This window comes from Calliphora vicina, chromosome 1 (genome assembly GCF_958450345.1).
Source record: "Calliphora vicina chromosome 1, idCalVici1.1, whole genome shotgun sequence".
Taxonomy (NCBI): Eukaryota; Metazoa; Arthropoda; class Insecta; order Diptera; family Calliphoridae; genus Calliphora; species Calliphora vicina.
Window position 1 is genome coordinate 58,475,228 of NC_088780.1, and position 20,298 is coordinate 58,495,525.

The following is a 20,298-nucleotide window of genomic DNA, read 5'->3' on the forward strand; positions in this document are numbered from 1 at the left end:
AATGGTCCATCTATCTAATCGCTATATCGATCCAGAATATATGTTTATAGCTTATGGGGTCACAAATGAAAAATGTGGAAATTACAAACGGAAAGAAAAACTTATAGGTATGTATATATTAATTACCCCATTTCACAGGGTACATCCCCATCTACATAGAATGTATGTATATATTTTCTACAGAGATTGCTAGAGTGACATCTGTCACATTGACATATGTAAATTGATATGAAATTTACTCTTTACCTTTTAATCACATACTGCAATTTGTATTTCAATGTGTCACACCAGGAATGACAAATTGAATATGCATCTTCCCGCTCCCGATGGTAACTATCAAAATAATCGTTATTTATAACAATAAATATCTGTTTGCCAAACAGTAGGCCACACATGAATTTCTACAATATATATATACTACATAAATAAATATAAATCATTATATGATTGTTTATAACATTATAAATAAATTGTTTATTTTTGGTTAAAACCGTAAAGATAATTTTTTATTAACATTAAACGACATATCTAGACAGGGTATACATTTTCAAATATGTGTACAATGTACAAAACAAATCAAATTGCTGTATAAAAATAAAAAAAATATTGTATTTATCGTAATTTATTACTGTCAAAAGGAAAAAGGCACTAGAAAATAAATTACGTACTCGTATTCGAAAAATAAAACAATAATTAAAAACAAAATCTACATATCATTAGTATTTTAACACATTCAAACGTTTTGTGGTTTTCTCTATTTAAAAAATAATCGATAAGAGTTCATTCATGTACAAAATTGATGTATTTTGTATTTGAATCAGTGTTGCCAGTGAATTTCCTTTTTTTCTCCTACAGAGCTTAACAATTTCGCCTACAAAAATCCCTACAAATTTATTTAAGAAATTTTTCATTTATTAATAATTATCTAACACATAAAATAGCACTGTACAATACAAAAAAAAATTACAAGGTCCGACCAATAAATTTTGATAGAGGAGACAAAAAAAGTCACGTGTATCGACGTTTTGAAAGTTTACATCTGAATTTCATTTGAGGGGAGCACAGTGGGTTCGATGGTACCCAAAGTGGCGATTAATTCATAGAAGTCGTAGTTTTAAAATATGATATTTTTTTATTGGTGAATTATTATAAGCACATAAAAACACAGCATTTTAGAAAAAAAAAAGGTTAAAAAAAAATTTTTTAACCCTTTAAGCGTATTGCTTTTTGGAAAAAATACCTTTTTTCCAAAAATAATGCACCCTTTAAGTGCATTATTTTTTTTTGGAAAAAAGACGTTAGCTTACAATTTATGCTATAACTTTGGAATGGAAAGCGATAAATTAATGAATAAAATTGGAAATTAAAGCATACTAAATTTGCTATTAAAAAATTCAAATGATAAATTTATTATATGTATTTATCTTAGTATAAATTTAATTTAAATTTTAATTTTTATTTTTCACAAAATTTTATAAATGTAAAATTTTTTCAAAAAATGGAAAAAAATATAAAAAATCTGTCCGAAAATAAGTAAAATAACACAAAACAAACGTTTTAAATTGATTTTTAATAAAATACAACTTATTTTAACAAATTGTTGTTCGCGTACTTTTTTTTGATTATTTTTTACTCTATAAAATAAAGTTACTGGATATTTTTTACTGGAAAGTACGCGAACGCACCTAATGCCAGTTTCTAAATTAAGAATTTAATGATGCATTTGTTACGAGTTCTCTGTTGTTATCATTATGAATTATGCAAGTTTGGAAAAATTTTAATTGAAAAACTTAAAATTTCAAAACGTTTCATTTTATAAAATGAGGCCATTAAATATTATATTTTCAATATTTTGAATGAAAAATTAATAATTATAAACACTGCATATGATTAAGATTATAATTTGTGTTTTTTACATTTTAAAGAATTTAAAAAATCTGTCCGATTTTCCCTTGCTACTCGTACTATTTTAATGTGAATACTGTCTACATATGGAGATTTTTACCTACTTCTTGAGCGGTTTGATACAAAATTTAAACGAATAATAAGTATTTTGTGGTATTTTCTATACAGCGCAAACATAACCGTCATCAGTTGAGCTCGCGTTTCGTTTAAATTCCATTCAAGCACTTGTTAATAGATTTTAGTAACCGGATATTCAAATCATAAATTAACCGTTATGAAGACAATTTCTACAGAAAATTAATAATTAGGGAAACTCAATCTTCTCACGTACCCAACTATTACACAGTTCAGTATAAAGTGCGAACATTCTTGCACCATTGCAATAGGCAATAATTGGCTATTAATGGGTTAATATCTACATGATAATTTAATACTATTGGAAGTTTTGTAATTATGAGAGAATGGAACATTAATGTATATTTTTATTATTTTTAATTAAACATTACATAAAGCAATATGTTGGTTCTTATTTAATTTAAAAAGCTTAGGGAGATCTTGCTATTGTAAGATATTTATTTTTTTTTTGCTTACACCCCATAAAATTTAATTGCTTCACTGCTAGAAGTCTAAATAATACTTACAGTGTTATGTATATGTAATTTAAATTCTAAATAATTTATTGAATTTCAGTTTACAATACATATTATTTTTATTACTATTTATTTAAATGGGTTAATATACACATTTATTTACAAATGTTGGCACATCACAAGTCAAAACAATTCGTAGTTAAGGATTTCAATTGATTTCAAGAGTCATAAAGTAAAATACATATCTACTACTTATATTCAAATTATAAAAAAATGTTTACCAATTATTAACACATACTTTGTATTTAGAAATAAATGAATGGTGGTACAAAGAATAAATCATACAAAAGTAGAATGATTTTGCATTAGCTTTAAATGTTTGGTATTATGTACATCTTTCTCAAAATTTTATATTAAACGCTTTCTGTCTTAATTATGTGATAATAAAAATGAATCATGTTGCACAAATTTAAAAAAGTAAGCCTCATTGCGACAATGCTTCAATGGTAGAGTAGGTCCAAAATATTTGAAAAATTTCGGGAAATGTAATATTTCATTCTCGATTTTCGGGAAAAATACTTTGGGAAATCCCAAACCCTAGTCGTAACCATAAGCGTATCTAGACTATTATTCTGGGGTGGGCAATTACATCCCCGTCCCAAAAATAAAGTCACACTTTCCTCTTCAGCTATGTTATATACTGTTAAAATTTAGCAATCAATCAATGCAAAGTATATATTTAAAGAAATGTTTTAAGGAATATGAATTCGTCTATTGAAAAATATCAATACACTTACAAAAAATGTAAAAAATAAGGCAGCAATTAAAATAAAGAAAAAATATCTGAGGTGGGCAGATGCGAGTCTGGGGGGCTTTTTGACCATCCCAGCCCTCCCCTATCTATGCCAATGGTCGTAACATACTACAATGAGTCTAGCTATAGTTAAAATCTTCAATATTTGCAAGAGATTGTTAAAAGCGTATCAATATATTGTATGAATGAACACGAATAGAAAATGTTGCAGTAAACTACAAAAGAATAGATGGGGCCGAATTTTTGAAGGTCAATTATAAAAATAAAAACATAAAATAAGAGAACGGAGCATTGCAGTATCACTGAACTAGTTTAGAATATATATATATATTCCCTTCGATCCTATAAGGAGCATAGGGCCTCAAAGTTTAGAATAGTTTGATGATATTTCATCTAAAGGCTCTAATCGATGCTTTTATTGAGACTTGAAAATTAAAAAAAAAAATAAATTAATTTCGATCTACTTAAAAACACTTGTAAAATGGTGAATCAAGAAAGGCTTCGCGACGTAAACTTATAATCGACAAATGCAGGGAAAATTGGAAACCACCAACACACTCTTGCTCGAAAGACTATCAACAATGTTTTGAATAAATATTTTTAAATGTTCTAACGGAAGCAAAAATGTTTGCGGAAAAAAATTTAATCGGTGAAACTATTTGAATATCTGCGCAATGCAATATATATCGAGATCTTAATTACTCGATGATCACAATAGTGAATATTTGCTTGAAAAAATACCCAAATTCACAAAATATCCCTAAGCATGACCGCATCGAAAGGTATTAATTAGTTCATACTAAAATAATTCCGACTTTATTTTATTATGAACGCCTCCAAGATCATCACTCAAAATACTGTAAAAAATTTTATTATAAGTTAAAACAAATGTTAATGGTTGCTAGATTAGCTATTTTTATACCCTTCACCTTCGTGAGAAGGGAATATATAAGTTTGTCATTCCGTTTGTAATTTCCACAATATAATTTTCCGACCCTATAAAGTAAATATATTCTGGAACCTTATAGATAGCGGAGTCGATTAAGCCATGTCTGTATGTCCGTCTGTCTGTTGAAATCAATTTTCTGAAGACCCCAGATATCTTCGGGATCCAAGTCTTCAATAATTCTGTCAGACATGCTTTCCTATTTAAAATCAGCAAAATCGGTCCACAAATGGCTGAGATATGATTTTTGACCTATATCTGGATTACTAAGTCATTAATATAGACAATATGGATATCTAATGATAGATATTTCAAAGACTTTTGCAACGACGTATATAAGACCATAGTAAGTTGGACCTACTATGGGTAAAAATCGGAAATAATATTTTTTAAACCGAATTTTTTTTTCACCAAATAAAAATTTAACAAACAAAATATTTTTTTTTAAATTTTTAAAATAACAATTCGAAAATTTTTTTTTCCAAAAAATTAAAATAATAAATTTTGTTTACCTAAAAATATTTAAAATTTGTATTTTGAAGTATAGTTTGGTGAAGGGTATATAAGATTCGGCACAGCCGAATATAGCTCTCTTGTTTTTATTAACTTTTTTCAAAAATAACTCGATACTTTAAAATTACTCGAATATTGCGATCACTGAGAAATACTGATAAAAATCGTTTGAAATATAAATAGAGAAAACGAAAACTAACACAGTACAACACATGATTTTGGGACTCAATTCTAACAATTGCACGTGAAAGTAGCCCCAAAAATAAGAACTTATGCATCATTAATTTTGTCAATTTGGCTGCCGTAATAATTTAATGGCCATACGATTTTTTTTTCCTCAAGGTGGATTTTTATCACTTTTTCTATATTTTAGCACCGTTATATCTCGTATACCGTACGGAATATCTCTTTTGTGGCTGAAGAAAAGTTGCAGATATTGAATAGTAGAAGAAAATTAAGGAACATACCTACACGAAAAAGTTGCATCCAGTGCCTTAAAAATAGCAAAAATGCCCATTTTTTAAAATTTTTTACCAATTTTCACCTTTTTTGCTTACAAATCCAATTATGGACCGAACACCATGAAATTAGGTCGTGTGATTTGTGTTTATATGAAAGTTATTTATCATGAATTTTGCTTCTATACCATCATTTTTAACAGATTTATTCACTTTAAAGTGATTTTCGGATGCGGGTCTTATATGGGAGCTATGAATAATTATGGACCGATCATAATAAAATTTGGTGACATGAATTTTGTATATATAAAACTTATTTGGAGCGAAATTTGTGTAGATACATATATAAATTAAACATTTATGACCGATAAAGTCCAATTTCAGGAGGACATTTGTATGGAGGCTAGGTGAAATAATGAACCGATTTCAGCCAATTTCAACAGGCTTCGTCCTTGTGCTATGTGTTCGGTCCATAATTGGATTTGTAATCCAGTTATTGAGCAAAAAAGGTGAAAAATTGGTAAAAAAATGGGCATTTTTGCGATTTTTAAGGCACTGGATGCAACTTTTTCGGGTAGGTATATCCCGTACTTTTCTTGTACTATTCAATATCTACAACTTTTCTTCAGCCACGAAAGAGATATTCCGGTATACGAGATATAACCGTGCTAAAATATAGAAAAAGTGATAAAAATCCACATTGAGGAAAAAAATTCGTATGGCCATTAAATTTTTATGGCAACCAACTTGACAAAACTAATGGATACAGAAGTTCTTATTTTTGGGGCTACTTTCACGTGCAATTGTCAGAATTGAGTCCCAAAGCAATGTACTGTGCAATTTAATATATTTTGTCATCAACAAGTTTAAAAAATTATTACCTATTACATTACTAATGAAACTAATATCTGTGTCACACTGTATATTTGAAATTATAAAGACAAATGTAGGAACGAGTACGACAATCAAATGTATCGTTTTTATGACAAGTGCTTTTTGTTAATTGGAAAGAAGAAATGTGATATGTGTAGAATATTTAATTGAATTCTATGGATGCATTCGATATTTTATAATACTTGGGGTGAGACATACATACATATGAGGACACACAAATACCTCACATGTAAATAATTACCAAGAATTAAAAACAAATTGAAAAAGACTACTTTAATGAAATGAAATAATCAATACCATTTTTGGCAAGAAATTTTTGGGAAACAATTTGTAAAAAATACCAACCATACTTTTGGATAATTTTCAAATGAATACGATATTAATCATTGAGCATGTAATGGAATTATAAATCATAATAATATTTTTTGTGTTTAATTTATTATTTGAATAACCTGGATATTGAAAACTCAATAAATTATACCATTGAAATAACAGACGAAATTATGTATATAAACCACAGCATGGGATATTGTAAAGTGACTATAATGTGATTTTAGTTTATAGAAATGTAGTAGTTTATTAACAATGTATACAAAATATTGTAGATAAAATGTTAATTGAGTTAAATTATTTTAAATAATACTTTGTTGGTTAAACTTAGTTTGAGCGTAGAATATAGGTTTCTAGTTCTATTTTTATTTATGGTTCCTTAAACTAAAAAATGGCAAAATGCTTAATTTTTCAGAATACATATATTTTTTTTTAATTAATTTAGAGATTCAGATCTGCTTCAGGTCTAAATAAATATTTTATTATATACAATTTTCGATATACTGTCTTTTTTTCAAATCAAAATCATACAGATTTTTCAGGGTGAATTGTTGAAGAATTATTATTAAAAAACGATTTAAAATAAATTTCTTACTTACCAGATTTATGTTCCTTTAAAGCTTTATAGAGATCACTTTCGTCCAATATTTTTTTGCGTCCCTTAAAAAATGTTGGCATTGCAAAACTGAAGAGAAAAAAAAATCATTCAAAAAATTATGATTAGTAATTTGATATTAATATTGTTTTTCTTTGTGTAGTAACAAAATAATATAACAATGTATGAAACAAAGAGTTAATCGCATTAAAAATAAATAATATTTAGAAAAACTTATTAATTATTGCTAAATTAATACTTCTATAGATTTTAGGAACTCATATTTCATTTATTAGCACAATAAACAATCATCAGTTACAAAAACTATTAGTAAATGTATGTATGAATGAATTTAAAAGTAAACCAAACACTTGATTATCGGTCTTAACGAAATACAATGGTAGACATTCGCTAGAATACACAAATCTAAGACGATCTAGCTATGTTTGTTGAAGATATTTTTGGTATTAACAAGTAAGAGAGCTATATTCGGCTGTGCCGAATCTTATATACCCTTCACCAAATTATACTTCAAAATACAAGTTTTAAATATTTTTAGGTAAACAAAATTTATTTTTTTTTCCAAAGTTGTTTTTTTTCATTTTTTGGAAAAAAAATTTTCGAATTGTTATTTGAAATTTTTAAATTTAAAAAAAAAATTTTTAAATTTAAAAAAAAATTTTTTTTTTGTGAAAAAAAATTCGGGTTAAAGAATTTTGACCCATTGTAGGTCCAACTTACTATGGTCTTATATACGTCGTTGCAAAGAAATATCTATCATTAGATATCCATATTGTCTATATTAATGACTTAATAATCCAGATGTAGGTCAAAAATCGAGGTTGTCCTGGTTTTTTCCTCATATCTCAGCTATTTGTGGATGGATTTTGCTGATTTTAAATATGAAACTTCTCGAAAGCATGTCTGACAGAGTTATTGAAGATTTGGATCTCGAAGATATCTGGGGTCTTCAGAAAATTGATTTCAACAGACAGACGGACAGACAGACATGGCAAAATCGACTCCACTATCTATAAGGATCCAGAATATTTATACTTTATAGGGTCGGAAATGAAAAATGTTGAAATTACAAACGGAATGACAAACTTATATATACACTTCTTACGAAGGTGAAGCGTATCAAAATGGACAACATCGGTTCAACCAAAAACAAATTTAGAAACAAATGTCCGTCCGACATTTAATCCGAAAATTGGAGCAGATAGTTATTGCCAGCGTTACCATATGTCAAGTTTTCCCTTTTTTTGCAAGGTTTTTGAGGTGCAAAAAGTTTTATTTTTTAAAAAAAAAGTTTTTTGGAAAATTGTAAATTTATGATATCAATAAGTTGAACCGTTTATTTCAAAATTATGTTCCCAAATTCATTTACTAAACGGTTTAATTGATTTATTTAGGAGCTGAAGTGTCTTTACCAATAAATTCAGATAAATTATCTCAGTCTGATTATATGTACGAATTGGGTTTTGTAATTTTAGTATGTATGTAGTTAAAAAAGTTTTTTTGTTGAAAAAAAAGTTTTTTTTTTTAGAAATAAAAAGTTTTCTTCAAAAAAATTATGGCAACACTGGTTATTGCTAACAGCTAACATACATATCGCACTTGATCAACAAGAGGGTATTAACTCAAAATTTTTAAAATTTCACTTTTTGCAAGAAATCAACTAACAACATCAATATCTATCTACTGTAAAAATTTCGACGTATTCCGATTACTCTTTCATCTCGAAAACCACATATGAGACCATTTTCGTGATAATGTAGTGACTAATTTCATATCAACAAAAAGGAATTATTTTGAGTTAATACAAAAGTTGAAATAGAAATGCATTGTATATTTTCATCAAAAAGGTATTATTTTGATTTGAGCCTTTATTCAAGTTAAAAATAATCAAATTGTTTTATTTAAATTTTGTTGTATTTTGAGTTGATACTGTTTTGTTGATAAAATTTGTTTTTCTTTATGATTTTAATTCGAAATGTGACATTTTTTAGAAAAAAATTGTTAAAATTTTTTCAGTAAAATAGTATTAACTCAAAAAATAGATTTTTTTGCAATAACTGAAACAAATTTAAGAGAATAACAATGTAAATATATTTTCAAATGGAATTAGCTTACTATGATGTATTCGGATTTTTAAATTCTCTTAAAATGTAACCATAAACAGTTTTTAACCTCTACTGAAAATTTTAAAATTTTGAGTTAATACCCTCTTGTTGATCAAGTGCGATATGTATGTGTACCAAATTTTAAAACAAAATATGTTGAACTGGTAAAAGGTTTTGGATCGGACTTGTAACTGTATATATTTTCTTCCCGATAACATAATCTAGCTAGGTGAAATTAACTACTGATATTTTCTACTCAATTTTCATTAGTATTTCAGAAGTTTCTAATTATATTTCAGAAATTAATAAGAGAAATAGAATTAGAAATTTCTGAAATAACTATAATTCGAAATTATGTATTAATAGAAAATATAAAATTAACCAAATCGGGTGAACCAGCCAAACATTTTTATAGAAAATGCACAAAAATAGATATTCATATTATATTGGATTTTAATGAAATTTAATACATACATAATATATCCAATATGTTCCTCATATCATTGAGTTTTTCAATGGAAACTCATTACGATGTGAAAATATCGCGATTTGAAAATTGAAAAATTTGTTAAAATTGTCTAAAATTATATACATATAATTGCCCATATTTTTGAAACTACTCAAAGACCAGCATCATTTTTGACTCCATTTTAAAGCCAAAGATAAATAAAATAAAATTGTTTACTTTCAAATGGTTATAGGTCAATATTCGGAGTATATATTTCAATGTAAAAAATATATCAAAGATGTCGGTGTTAAAAATTAATAAAGAATGTGAAATTTGAAGTTCTTAAAGGAATTATTATGATGTTTAACAGTATATTGAGAGAATAATACTGAATTTTTAACGTTTATTTGAAAAATTTGACGGGTTTTTTCATAGTTTAGTATTAAAAAATTTCCGTGAATTAACAATTTGTTTATTTTCTCAGGGGAATGGAAAAAGTCCCTGAAATTAGGAACCCTAATGTTAACATAAAATAACAATAAAACGTATTTAAACGCACAATTCCCGTAATTTATTAAACAAATTTGGAAGATTGATTAAGATATGCTTTCCAATAGTAGATATCTAGTTGATTACAATAATAAATGTTTACGTTTTGTATAGTCAAGATCGCAGGTCTAAAGTTAATGCAAATAAGCATGATGAAGTAATAATTTTTATTTGTGTTTCTCATTAAATAAGACTGTCGTATACGAATTATAATCCGAGATTTTAATTTATTTCATCATAGATAAACTTTATCACTCATATTTCTGATGAAATTTAATTCGTTAATAATAAAAAATAAAACTTTTACCACCTTATTCATACTAAAATTTTAAATTTAATAAATGTTTATAAAACTACTTTTCTATGGAAATTTTGTTTTATAAATATGAAATTATATTAAATTTAAATCAAAACAAATAAGAAAGTGTTATTTTATTTGTTTATAAAAGTTACTTCCTTACTTTTATTTATTTGTTTAATAAAAAATACACATGATAAAAATGTCTATATTTGTTTTGTATTGTTATTGTAACTATGTATATAATTATGTTTTTTTTTTGTTGTAAAACTCTTTAAAAGTCTAAAAACTGTTACACTTCAAGTGTCATTAAGCCGTTAATCGATAGTCAAGTGTTTGCACCATTTTTTTTTTATTTTATACAAACGCCTTGACTATTTGTTTATAAGTAATTAATTATTTTATTTTATGAAAAATATGTTCAGACAAAGGAAATGAGAGAACTGTATCGCTTTGAACAACAGATGCATATAGCGAGTCTGTAGTATTTATTTTTCTACTTTTTATATTCTGTTTTTAAATTTTTTATTTATTACTTATTTACGAGTAAATATTTACTGCATTTATTAATGAAATGTTTGGCAACCAACCCCTCAATATGAATTAAACTGTGTAATAAATAGCAATTTTAATTATACATATTACTATTATTTATTAATTATATTGATATACGAGTGACATCTGTCAAAACATTTATTCCATTTATGTAAATTAAAACACAGATTAAATCAGAATAAATAAAAATATTCAAACAAATAGGAGAAAATCTCTAAGTATTCCTCAAAATAGAGGTACTAACTAGTTCAGACCAATAATGTGTATATAATGAATATTGAAAATGCACAAAAACGTGAGATTTATTAATTTTAGTCCCAAATTTTAAAAACCGGTTAACAGAGTGATAAAAACCGGATAAACCGGTTTACCGAAAATCATCATTTTAAATTAACCGGTTCGTAAAAAACTGAGATTTCGATGAAAAACCGGGTTTTCGGTTAACCGGTTTATAAACACTACTAATAACCCATCCAATAAGTACTTTGGAGGTAAGTGCTAACCACAACCAATTATAAATAAGTAATTACTTTGATATCTATAAAACTGGTTACAAGTATCGACTTAATTAAGAACTCGCAGTATTATTTATCTGTAAAAATACAAGTTACTCAAGCAAATAACTAGTAAATAATAAGTTATATAACAGATAATAAATAAGGTGTTATTCGACTACTTCTAAGTATTACATACAGTTTGTATTAACCATTTAAATGTTTGGTAATTACAAGTCATTACCAAGCCTTTCCTAGTATATGTATCAATTGCTTATACAGTCAGAGTCAAAATTTAATATACCATACGCATTTATGAATCTAAATATTTTATTTAGTGAAAGAAATATATATGTAAGTTTGAATAAAGTTAAAATTTAATTTAGAGTTTAATCTTTTATTATTTTAAAAAGCTTTGAAATTTAAATTGATTTCGTGGAAAATTTGTGGAAAAAGGAAAAAGTACCTAATAGGGTATTCAAATTATTCGATTTTTCTCTTGTACGAATAAAAGGAATAATTCGAATAAGAGATTTTAACTTGTTCGAATAATTTGACCACACATTTAAAATTAATGAAATTATTCGAATAATTTAATTTTTTTAAAAAGTAAAGAATGAATTTTAAAAAACCTACATCAAGGTTTTTTAAAATTTTATTGTTAAAGAAAAACAACGTTAAAGTTAACAACTCAAGTATTGATAATGTTAAAAAACATTCGAAAACAAAGTCCATCATTAAATTTTCTGAAGAAATATTCTGATCAGATTTCCTCCCGAACAATCTACAAAACAATTGACTAGCAAACTCAGTCAATTTACAATGTATAACAAATTGATCACTTGATTAAACTCATCACTTGATTAAGCTCATCAAGTGATCTTAGGGAATTACACAAATCTTTCAAACGTTTGATATCATTGTTAATGAACGTGACTAAATTGAAGTCAAACAGTGCATGATTGACGCATTTATAAATACGCAAAAAAGTTTATTACCATGTTAGATAAGATGTCCAACGATGTTTAGAATCATATATACGGCGAAATCCATGTTTTTTTTGCAACAAAATGTAGGTTTGCAATATTTTGTGTTTATCATTAGATTTATTAAATATTTTCGAACACTCAACCGCGTAAATAACAATTCTTATATTGTATATGTATTTTAAGATCATGACCTTCGTCTATTTCAACGTAATCATTATAAATGTCATCCTCAATATCACTTTCGGCGACCGTTTTAAAATCACATTCGCCATCACTTTCAACACCAAATTTCAAATTGTTCGAATTATTCCTTAATCGAAAATGGTAATGTTTAAATTGTTCGAATAATTATCGAACATTATTCGAATGAATACCCTAGTACCTAAGTACCAGTTGGTTAAAAATTTTTCTTAGGACGTTATTTTTATAAATAAATAATTCTAGATCTTGCTGCATTTTATCTAATTTTAAATATGTAAACAAGGAATAGAAAATTTCCAAGAAATATATCGAGGGCCTATATTCAAAACCCTCTATCTTGAAAAACACAACTTTTCAGGAGAGCCAAAAAACTCTTTTTTTCATGAATTACTTGAGTTATTAAAATTTGGTATTCTACAATATTTTTTAAAGCAACTACTGAAAATCCATATTATTGGTTTTTAAAATTTTGCATTATTGTGGACTTTATGATAGATAGAGGGTTTTGTTTTTGAAAAATATTCAATGTGTGTGTATGAAATGATCAAATAGAGAGTTTTGCACTTTAATAGAAATTAATTATTTTGATTTCATTTATGTCATCTGTCAGTTTTTAACGTGATTTATTTAATATAACTTAATTTATATTAAACAAAAAATTATAGAAAAAATGTTTTTATTTTGCTTTTGTAAATTTTTTTGAAGTTTGATTATTTAAAAAAAATATTTGAAAATCATTTTTTTTGAAAAGATAGAGGATTTTGCATTCAGAAAAATTATTTGTGTAAGATAGAGAAATAACAAAAATGCAAATAAAACAGCAAAAAAAAAACTTCTTTGTTATAAAATTCACACCATATATTAGGGCTGTTTTACTGAACATTTTACCATCAAAAAGTAATTTTCGTGAAAATCAAAGATAGAGGGTTTTGAATATAGGCCCTCGATATGTATACATATTTTGTTGAAATCTGAAAACCGCTTTCAAAGTGAGATTTTTCTCAAAATTAAGTGGTACGTACAATTACTGTCATTGTTATTATCAAAGTTTTTAAATAATTTCATTCTTATATTGATATTTCTAAAACCTCTGTTGTATGAACAAAATAATAAAAATTTTATTCCTTAAAATAAGTGTCACTTGTGTTTTAACTACTAAATATTTTTTATGAACTAGTTAGACAAAAGTAGGTTACTAGAAATACTGTTAGTTTTAAACAACGAACCTAATAGATTTTTTATTTGGATTTTCTTTTTTTTAACATAAATAAACCAGTTTTAAAGAATTATTATGATATTTTTGTTTGAATAACTTAAAAAGTTTGTACGAGTATATTGATTAATAAAAGAGAATTCTCAATAAATTATATATTTGAATAGCTGTATGTATTGGAAAAAAAATAATAGTAGTTTTAAACAAAAATATGTACTTACCAAAACATTAATGTTGATAATGGATTAGAGGTCTCCCGCGGATTTTCCGGCAGTTCATCCGCTTTAAAAGACTGCATTTTGGCAGTTTATTTGTCAGTTAAACTCGGTGTTCGTTATAAAATCTTTATGATTTTTTTTCACTTTTCTTGCAAAAAATCAAACAACAACAAACTGCAAAGCACGTGGTTAAAAGAGAGAGAGCGAGGAAAAAGAGAGAAATGGAAAATTAGATAAAATTGGTACTATGTCATTGTGTGACTAGACAAAAATATTAAACATTTTTTAAAAACAATTATTTTATAGTGTCAGAAAACATTTTTGTGATTCATTAATTGTGTTTCTAATTATTCGAGCTTAGCGATTAATTCTGTTAATATTTATTTAAGGATTTTGTTATAATTATATTTTGCATTTTATAATATGTTTTTAACTTTTTTATTATTTATTTCTTTATAGTTTTTCGTGATTATTTTTTTAATTTTTATTGCTTATTGTTAATGTTAAATGGAGTACATTCAGTACTATGCAGAACATTAGCAACAAAGATAGAATAAATCTAAAAGTTGGTTTATTTTTTAGAATATTCAATTAAATCAAAAATTTATTTACGAAATTATGTTCGTATTTAAAATTTTTGCTATTTTTCCAATGTTAAAAATAATTTGAAAGGATAGATATTTAAATGAAATATTGTTTTCATACATTTTTTTGGAGTTATTTTAATATATTTGGCTACTACGTTGGTTCTGAGAGATTTATATAGGTTTTATGGAAACTATACTTATGTATATTGGAAGTCTTATCAGCAAAATGGAATAATCTAATATTTTAATATACATATGTTTATTTTATAAAGGAGTTTCCGTGTTGAAATATCAAGTACTTAGATAAGTAATCTTTTTACGTCATTTAGTCCTCTTCTAAAAGCTCTATGTTTTTGGTCAGTTATTTAAAACAGTATTATTTTTTGTTTTGAATTATTTATATCGATATTTAACAATATTGTTACGGTTAAACGGTGTTTGGCATGAATGAAATACAAATAACTAATTATAATTGATTATTATACGAGTACTTTAGTACATACATATGTATATAGAAAAAAATTAATACAATTTCCCTAAGTATTCACATTGTATATCAAAAAGTTCATTGTCAAGCGCTTTATCAGTAGATAGATAAGGGCAAAAGATTATTGTTATGTAAAGAAAAAAATGTGTGTTGTGTTTTATCCCAATTCTATAACTTTGAATTATTGTCAGTGATATTTAATAGAAAATATACAGAGATGAGCAATAAAAAATCGCATACTATGTGATTTATGCCCAAAGATATTTGTTTATAAACTAAATACTTAAATAAACTATGTTAACACCATGATACAATAATTGTAGAAGGTGGAATCACTAGGGAGAGTTTTCAATATTTAGCCCTATAATGTCAAACTTTGATTTTGATTTTTTTTTCATATTTTTTTATATTTTCTTTTGTTTGACGTTACAAGAATTGTATAATTGGGAATTTATTTTATACTGAGTGTACCTTATATTGTTGTGTCATGTTTAACACTACATCACTTAATGAAAATATTTGTTATTGTACTTCTTTGGATTATTATATTATGCAAAAACTAAGGTGACTTCCGAATGAAAATTTATTATAAATAGAGTTCGACTGGGTTTTTTCAGGTCAACACCACAGTTAATCCGAAGCAAATCGAAAATTTTGAAATGTACTAACAATTTCCAAAATAATTCAATCATTTTAAAAATGAAGTGTTTCCTTCACATTGCGGACTGCATTCAACTTGAATAGAAATGAGTTTTCTGGATGGTTTTTAAATATATATTAGTTTAGTTAAACATTTTAACTCAGATTTCAGTTATTATTTTCAAAACTTGTTTCTCTTTTAAAATTTCATTTCTTTATAAAAGTTTTTCAATACTCGTTTTTTTGAAAACAAATTTGAATATCCATGAACTCAGAGGAATTTCTCTCTCCTTATGTCAAAACATCGGATTATAAATGAAATATTGTCGAAATATCCGCAAGCTATGTAGAGAAGTTAAGAGACAAATAAGCAGCAGAACCAAAACATTGTTTGCGAATACATCTTCTATATTTATAAAAATTAAACGGTCCATGTATGTAATGGCATCACGTGAGAACGGCTGGAGCGATTTGGCTGATTTTCGATTCGATTCGAAATCTTTAGGAGATGGTTTGTAAAGAAAAAATATTCAAAAATTCGGAAATTTTAATTTTTAATTTCTTTTCACTTCTCACTTTTCTTAATAAGATAAATTTTTTTGGAGAAACTTGAACAACTGAAATTAATAAATAGTACCGGGTCATCTAGTATTAAATAAAAATGTTAACTGGATTCTTATATGAAGATGCTAGCTAATTTTCGATATATACTTATTTACGAATTCTATTTAGATACAAAATATTTTGGCTTAACTTCCAGACTTCTAATTTGAACCAATAATACGGAATTTTTCAAATCTGATCCTAATTATCTTATTATTCAGAACCATTCCAGAATATGAGCCTTTCAAATAAGAGTGACAGATTTTCCAAAAAAAAAAAAATCATTAATGATTAATAAAAACACACTCAAATATATATTTTATCAGAATTTTTAAACAATTTGTTTAAATCTATTGTAATTACAGATTCCAAAATGTGAAAACATGTTGCAAATGAGAACAGGAAATTCCCAGATTATTTTAATGAGAACTGACTTAACAAACCATTAACTAAATTTTCAATCGTCAATATTCACAACTAGGTTTCGCAACATTCACCAGTGTTGTTATATTAGAAAAACGATTTAATTTATTGTGCAATATACAACTTAAATGAATTGAACAAAAAAAAAAAAAACATTTTATTAAAATTGTTAAATGAAATAATTTTTATTATTGATTCGTATTTGAAATAACTTTAAAATTTCATGGGATTAAAAATATTAAAATAATTCTTATTATCTTGTTGTGATTCGAAAAATATTTAATTTTTTTTTGTTTCTTTTAATCGTTGTGTTGTTTCATTTTATTTGTTTAAGGAGTTGACATTTAAATTTACACACTTATAATGGGAACTTTGGAACAAACTCGTAATAATGGAATCTCTTTATTAAATAATTTATATTTTATCTTTTTTTTTACATTAACTTGTTCGCTCACACACGTAGACGACAGACGTTTTAGCAAAATTTATAATTCTTTATTATTTATAATGTATTTTTTCTGCTTTGTCATGTTAGCATTAATGTTATTAAATTTTTCGCAATTTATTTTCTATTTTTTTATTTTTTTTTTATTGAATTCTTTATTTATGTGTGTAGTAAAAAAATACACTTTTATTTACATATAATTTATCGTAATGGATTTTTTACGCACAATTTGCAAAAATTAAACGAAAAAAAGTGTCACACTCAATAATTTGAAAATTCCATGTGTGACTTGTGTCAAACCGCTTTAACAACTAAACACTTGTAGTGTTAACTTGACTCTGTCTAATGTTCTGTTTTTACCAATTATTTTTTTATTTTTAAAAACAATTCAAATGTACAGAGACTATGGCGAGTTGGTCATTAAATCAAAAATTCTCTCGTATGGGCCAAACTTGTTGGTGTTTCCCATTGAGTTTTTTTTATTATTAGATTCATCCAAAATCGAAACGTATCTCGTTCTAGTTGTGTGCCAAATTGATATCTCTTTTTTTATTAGTTTGTATTGGTGTGAGTATTCTCTTATCTGAGATTTTTAATTATGACGCCAAAATGTACATGATCATAAAACAACAATAAATGAACGAGAATGTGTGAATGTAAGTGCGACATAATTCAATATTTGGTGAGCATTCTAGTGAGTATTTTTATTCATCGCGCTACATTTTTAATTATTACTCAATTTACACTCTTCCATATTGGATCGTTAGATAGCTAAAGAGTTTTGTTAATAGCAAACACCCCAATTGGAATAAACCCACAGCAAGCTCCAGTCATGAGTTCCGTTCAGTATTTATACAAATTATGATATATTTTTATGATAAAATTTGCCATACCAGTGAACTCTGATTTTTTACACTTTTACACAACAAACACAAGAAAAAATTCAACATTGGATTTTTTTCAAGTGTTTGTTGTGTAAAAGTGTAAAAAAATCAGTGTGTAATTTTAAATTTTTTTTAAATGTATAATCTTAATATTGATTATGTCTTCGATAAATTTGTTTTTCTAGTTTAACTGTTCGATTTTATCATAGTTAAATTGTTGAAGATCTAAACTGAATAAATATGTCGTTATATATGTATGTTTGTCATTCCCAGCAATATATAGGGTGATCCATTTAGAGTTTTTTTTAACTTTAAATAAAATGCTTAAAATAGAATTGGATGTCGGAATCTTTATTATCTGAATTTACTTTTAAAAGATAATTTCTTTCAAATGTTGGCCGCGACTTCGCTTTAGGCAGTCCATTCGGAAGATCATATTTTCGATAACTCCACAAATGTTGGTCGCGTCTACGCTGTTTACTTACGTTTTTTTACTTCACATAACCTTAAAGAAAACAAATAAGAGAGCTATATTCGGCTGTGAATTTGGTGAAAAAAATTCGGATAAAAAATATTTTTTTCCGATTTGTATCCATTGTCGCTCCGCATTTATATGACATTATATACATTAGGGTGGCCCTTAATAAACGAAAGTTGGATTTTTGCTAGTCTCACCCTCCAGTTTGGTGAACATTGGTAAAAAAATCATCCTGAAAAAAGCCCTCTGAAGTTTTGAGATGCATTTACAAGGGGCGAAATTGCAATTTTTTCAGTTTTTGTAAAAATTAAAAATTAAATTAAAAAAAAAAAAAATTACTTTTGCAATTTAATTTAAAAGAATAGAAATGTGTACGTAATTGTCGTTCTAATGAAACATAAAACAACAGAAATTGGCAAAAAAATTTAAAGTTATTAAAAATTGCCACTAGAACATGAAATGTATAAACAAAATTAACATATTTTGAGAAATATGAAAATAAAAACTAATTTTTATTTAAAACTAGTTGATCCCCCCGGCTTCGCCCGGTAGCATTTACCAATGTTAGTTCTTCAAATTTCTCCAACCCACGCAGACCAGCCTGTTCTTATTTATTTGCAAATAAAATATCTAAATTTTTACAGCATACTTTACCTTTTTATTACAGTTGATTGGACGAATCTGTATTCTCTGTGTATAGTTTTTCCGTACCTGTGATTTAAATTTTGCGATTTTCGAGAAAACTAATTTTTTGGCCATATTTTGGCGAATGAGCCCAATTTCCTTACTGTTATGAATTTCAAGTAAAACCTATTAAGAGTATTATAGTCCAAATAATTCTAAATATACTCTGAACGTTTTACTAAAATTGGAAAAAGTTAAACCTTAAATCGTGAAGGTCAAAGGTCAAATTTTCCAATATTTGCAATTTCTAATTTAAAGATAGCGAAATGTTATTTATTTTTACATACAACACAAAACTAGTTTTATAGTGCAATCAATAACATAGGAACCTTTGAGATTTTTCTTTTTATTTTACGTAAACTGTCATATCGGTGCACAAATAATCTACGTTAATTAAATTTTTTTTTATCTTTTTGTAATTGGTTGCTGTAATAATGCAAAATAGAAAGGAGATTGAAGTTTCAGTTAGAAACCTTATAATAAATCGCAGAAATGAGCAGAAGTCCTACGGAGAAATTTCAAAAATAGTAAAACTAAGCCGTAGTACTGTCCAAACAATAGTAAGAAATCACAAAAATACAAACTCCACTGAAAGCAAGCCAAGAACCGGAAGTCTGCTCTCCAGACGAGATGTAAGTAGTATACTCAGGCAAGTGCAAATTGACCCAAGAAAATGTGCTACAAAGTTAGCCGAACATATTACACAATGTTCCGGTAAGAATGTCCATCCGAAAACAATTCAAAGAGCCCTGCACGGACACGGATTCAAGAGTAGAGTGGCACGAAAGAAACCTCTGATTTCAGAAAAAACTGTAAATTGCGGTTAGAATTCGCAAAAACTCATGTAGAAAAGGGAATTGACTTTTGGAAACGAGTCCTCTTTACAGATGAAAGTAAGTACAATATTTTCGGGAGTGATGGTCGCTCCAAAG

The 20,298-nt window shown here is 26.5% G+C and overlaps 1 protein-coding gene across 1 annotated transcript in view; it reads right to left on the minus strand.

The window, feature by feature from the left end:
• The window catches only part of Mrp5 (Multidrug resistance protein 5), a 36,605-nt gene extending 18,819 nt beyond the window's left edge, over positions 1–17,786 (minus strand). Inside the window, exons 1-3 of the mRNA XM_065514654.1 lie at positions 17,313–17,786; positions 14,140–14,310; positions 7,050–7,135 (exon numbers count right to left, since the gene is read on the minus strand). Of these exons, the coding sequence (XP_065370726.1) occupies positions 7,050–7,135; positions 14,140–14,216 (163 nt within the window). The 5' untranslated portion in view covers positions 14,217–14,310; positions 17,313–17,786. The remainder of the gene's footprint in view (positions 1–7,049; positions 7,136–14,139; positions 14,311–17,312) is intronic.
• Between the last annotated feature and the right edge of the window lie 2,512 nt (positions 17,787–20,298).